Raw genomic sequence first — 4,835 nt, 5'->3', positions numbered from 1 at the left:
GAGCTCAAACCAAGAGAAGGTGAATTTGAAGGAGGAGCTCGAAACGTTGACAAGAGTCGGTTCCTCAGGCCCTCGGAAATTTTTTTTGAAATCTTATAAGAAGCTCATGTCCGAAGATCTGAAAAGTGTGGAGAACAGGTTATCGGAGGAGCTTAGAGAGACAGAGAGACAACGACAGAGGAACACAGAACTGTTGGAGAAGATGGAGATTCTCTGTGATGAACATGAAAAGATCAAACAGGAGAGAGCACATCTGCAAGAGCAAATCCAGCAGATGCGTGAAGAGCTGCAGAAAGCCCATGCCGAGCTGGAGAGCTCCACGAAGACATTAGCAGAGGAGCAGAGGAGAAACCAACTTCTCACACGACTGAAGGACAAATACGAACTCCACGACGAAGAAGAAGAAGAGAACGAGAGCGTGAGAGGAGAGGAAGAGAAGACGAAGGAGGAGTACGGGACAAACTAGATGAAACCCCAGCTCAGACCCTGGGTGAGATCAGGTTTAGATCAGGTTTTCAGACCTGGTTTAAACCTGGCCCATACCATCCACCCGCCCGTGGGCGGGCGATTTTCCAATAAAAAATGTTCACTCTGTATATTCACCTTCATTATTGTTTTCACTACTGGCATGCCATACATCGTTTAAAAGCTTAATTTCTCAATAAAACAACCATATCATTCATTTTATGCGAGCCCAAAACGCTATAACTTAAAAATTCACATCATAATCAAAGAATGAGATACGCATTTCTTACCTTTGAGCCAGTTCTGTCGGTCCAAAACGCGTTCAATCCATGAAAAGTTGTACTCAATAAGTCCATAATAATCCACAGAAAAAGAATATCAAGTTGTTTTTTCCATAAAATAATTCCATGTGGGTAAATAATCCAGAAAATCGTCGTCCGTATGAGTGGATAAATGCGTGAATGAAAATATATGTTGACTTTCCGAGCCTTCTGCCTCTCTGAGTTCCCTTTCTCTTTGCGCTCTTGGGTACGCTTGTTTTCCTCACACTCTTAGCTTCAAAATGAGACCCTCCCCGCTGTTGTCGGTGCCGTGGTTTAGCTGGGACAAGCCGCTGAAGAAGGTAACACACCCACGTACTTCCTGGCTTTACGCACGCGTCATCAGTTTGTTTACGGGAAATCTCTTCAGTCATTGGATCTTCCAGAAAGTGATTGACATATTGTTTTAGCCTATCACCAGAGCTTTCAAACGGTGGGTGGGACATGCAGTAGTCTTTGAAACGGGCGCTGTGTTTACAAGCGCAACAAAGAGACACAGAGAGCAGTGCGGGAGGGGCCATAGTTGGCAGATCTGACACTTGGAAGACAATTTTGGCTACTTTTACGTTTTTTTCTTGAGAAAACATGCCTAAAGCTCAGAAGAATTTGTATAATAATAATTATTAGGCCCGAGCGCCAGAGGCTGGCGAAGGGCCTATTAGTAACACAAAGCGATGCTCCGAGTGGCCGAAAAATGGAATGGCGCAACGTGACTCGCCCGTAGTGACCAGGGACCCTCGCCATCACGTAGCAATGCACCAGAGGTTTCCGAAAACGTATAGTTTGTCGGCCAAAAAAAAGCGGAACATTGTTCTCGTACCGGAATATTATTAGGCCCGAGCCCCGACAGGGCGTAGGGCCTATTGCTTCCGCTAAGCGGAGCGAATGGGGAGCGACGTGCGCATGTCTGAATGCGACAAGACGACATGCAACTATGTCCACGGTCGCCCCCGGCACGAACAACAGTATCCCAGTAACCCACGCCCAAGGCCTGAGCCATATTTACTACTGCTAAAATGAATGGAAGTCAATGGAAGGCCATGGGTGACCTCGAGGAGATGGTGAATGATGAGCGCGTCAGTGCCCGTCACTCACCAATGACCCCACGGTGACGTGGGGAAGGTCGAGAGCTTTCAAAAAACGTATAATATGTTGTTCTAATGTTTTCGGATATATTGTTTTTGCTCGAATTATTATTTTATTTTTATTTTATTTAGGCCCGAGCCCCGACAGGGCGTAGGGCCTATTGCTTCCGCTCAGCGGAGCGAATGGGGAGCGACGTGCGCATGTCCGAATGCGACAAGACGACATGCAACTATGTCCACGGTCGCCCCCGGCACGAACAGCAGTATCCCAGTAACCCACGCCCAAGGCCTGGCTCATATTTACTACTGCTAAAATGAATGGAAGTCAATGGAAGGTCGGGGGGCGACCCCGACGAGATGGTCCAGACGCGCCCGTCACTCACCAATGACCCCACGGTGACGTGGGGAAGGTCGAGAGCTTTCAAAAAACGTATAATATGTTGTTCTAAATTTTTGGGATATATTGTTTTTGCTCGAATTATTATTAGGCCCGAGCCCCGACAGGGCGTAGGGCCTATTGCTTCCGCTAAGCGGAGCGAATGGGGAGCGACGTGCGCATGTCCCGAATCCCTCGTGTAATTACGACAAAAATAGAACATAGGCGCCTCAAAAACTTCACATTTCATTTTTATTATTATCACTGTGTTTTACTCACAGTCTGTTTGTCTTTCAATGATAAATGACTCACATCTAAATCCAAAATACAAACTGAAAATGCTGAAATCCGGAGTCCTTTTCCTCTTTAGACGTCCACAGACTGTAAAGAAATCGCTCGGCTCCAGTCAAATGAAGCTCATCGACGCCTGCGGTTACAGGGGAGCATACAGAGCTGCATTTTAGGAATCGATTTACAGACAAAACAGCAAAATGAAAAACCCGGGATCACGTAGAGCGGATTAATATGAACATTTTAAGAGCAGAACGATGAGGCTCGCAGCAGCAGTTACGGCCGACACACACTACAGGATTTTGAACCATTTTTAAACGTGCGACAGAAAGCGAACGCCACAGACACCAGGAGAATCTTACGAGACTTTAAATCCCCGATCGCAAAGACTGAAGCGGGATCTGTGTGCAGACCTTTGTGTCACCTGTTTCCTGTCTACAGTAAAACCATTCACTTTGAGACTCTTCAGTGTTCAAAGATCAGACTCTGCACTTCTAGTTCAGATACAAAACAAAACTGTGTTATTATTATTATTTGTGAATTCAATTTGTATTTCTTTGTGTCAAACACCAGGACTTTTCTGAAAATGAACAGGTCAGACTGTGATGTGAGAAAAGCTCCAACATCCTGGACAGGGAGACTTCACCTGTGGATCCATCAACATATAAAAGAGTGATTTTGTTTACTACAGTGAGGCTCCGCCCCTTTACCTGAGCAGTGAGGCCCCGCCCCTTTACCTGAGCAGTGAGGCCCCGCCTTTTTACCTGAGTATTTTCTGAGTAACTCTCCTTGAATCATCAAAAACAATGAAGTCGTGCAAATGTGTTGGGGACGTTTCAGCCGTTGCTTTCACAAACACTCTGATTTCGGGCGGTTTTCCTGTCTCCTCCCTCTCACCAGGAGGTTGTGGGTTAGACTCCTGATCTCTGTGAGTGGACTGTGCATTTGCACCAATCTATAAGAAGAACTGTCTAAGCCCCTCCCCTTCTGTCCCAGGTGAGATCGACTAGTTTTGTTAATTATAAAAAAACATTAAACGTTCAACATGTGAAAGCTTCCACAAGAGCAGACCACCTCTCTGTTGCCATGGTTTCCATCTAATATTAATACAGATGGAAAAGTACATCGTAATGGGAAAATGATTTAGCTCCCCTCTGGAACGATGACATCATCACATTCTAGAATCTAAAATAGTTTTGGAGCCTGAGAAGCTGTCGCCGTAGCAACGTGATGTTCTAATGCCGCCCTGGATCTCCATAGTGATAGAAATCTGCTTGATGACATCATCAGAGAAGCACGAAGCTGCTTTAAAGTTAAACTTCGAGTGACACAGTGAAATAAACACTAAAGTGACAGAATACTTTTACTACTGCTACTACTACTTTATGACATCATCCACAAAGGACAAGCACAAAGCACAAAGGAATTTACTGTTTTGAAGAAGATTATAAGTGTAACACGAAACAAACACTACAGACACAGAATACTGCCACTTCTACTGCGTGTACTACAACTACTGCGTGTACTGCGACTACTGCGTGTACTGCTACTAGAGCTACTACTGCACATTTACACTAGAGCTTTTCTCTCTCTCTACTGCATATTTAAACAGAAAAAAATGTTTAAAAATTTTAGAAAATTTCGACCTACGGTCACGCCGCAAGTCTCAGAGACTGAGAAACAGGATCTGCACGAGAGGATCCGAAACTTAGAAAATCAGAACAAGCAACAAAACAAGAGGATCCAAAACTTAAAAAATCTGAACAAGCAACAAAACGAGACGATCCAAAACTTAAACAATGAGAACAAGCAACAAATCGAGATGATCCAAAACTTTCTAAATCAAATTGAGACATTCCAAAACTTAAAAAATCAGAACGAGCAACAAAACAAGAGGATCCAAAACTTAGAAAATAAGAACAAGCAACAAAACAAGACGATCCAAAACTTTGAAAATAAGAACAAGCAACAAAACGAGACGATCCAAAACTTTGAAAATCAGAACAAGCAACAAAACGAGATGATCCAAAACTTAAAAAATCAGAATAAGCAACAAAACGAGAGGATCCGAAACTCAGAAAATCAGAACCAGCGACAAAACGAGAAGATCCGAAACTTAGAAAATCAGAACCAGCAACAAAACGAGAGGAACCAAAACTTAAAAAATCAGAACAAGCAACAAAACAAGACGATCCAAAACTTAAAAAATCGGAACACGCAACAAAACGAGACGATCCAAAACTTAAAAAATCAGAACGAGCAACAAATCGAGATGATCCAAAACTTTAAAAATCAAAT

General features: G+C 43.7%; 1 protein-coding gene across 1 annotated transcript; it reads left to right on the top strand.

The window, feature by feature from the left end:
- Positions 1–79: 79 nt before the first annotated feature.
- LOC129409412 (putative golgin subfamily A member 6-like protein 19) lies at positions 80–466 on the top strand. Its single transcript, XM_055155380.1, has one exon. It carries the CDS (start codon positions 107–109, stop codon positions 464–466), a length of 360 nt encoding a protein of 119 aa, XP_055011355.1. The 5' UTR covers positions 80–106.
- Positions 467–4,835: the final 4,369 nt, after the last annotated feature.

This window comes from Boleophthalmus pectinirostris, unplaced genomic scaffold (genome assembly GCF_026225935.1).
Source record: "Boleophthalmus pectinirostris isolate CB_2022bp ecotype Guang Dong unplaced genomic scaffold, ASM2622593v1 HiC_scaffold_2, whole genome shotgun sequence".
NCBI lineage: Eukaryota > Metazoa > Chordata > Actinopteri > Gobiiformes > Gobiidae > Boleophthalmus > Boleophthalmus pectinirostris.
Note: the sequence above shows the minus strand (reverse complement) of the source record. Positions and strands in the feature narration are given on the sequence as shown.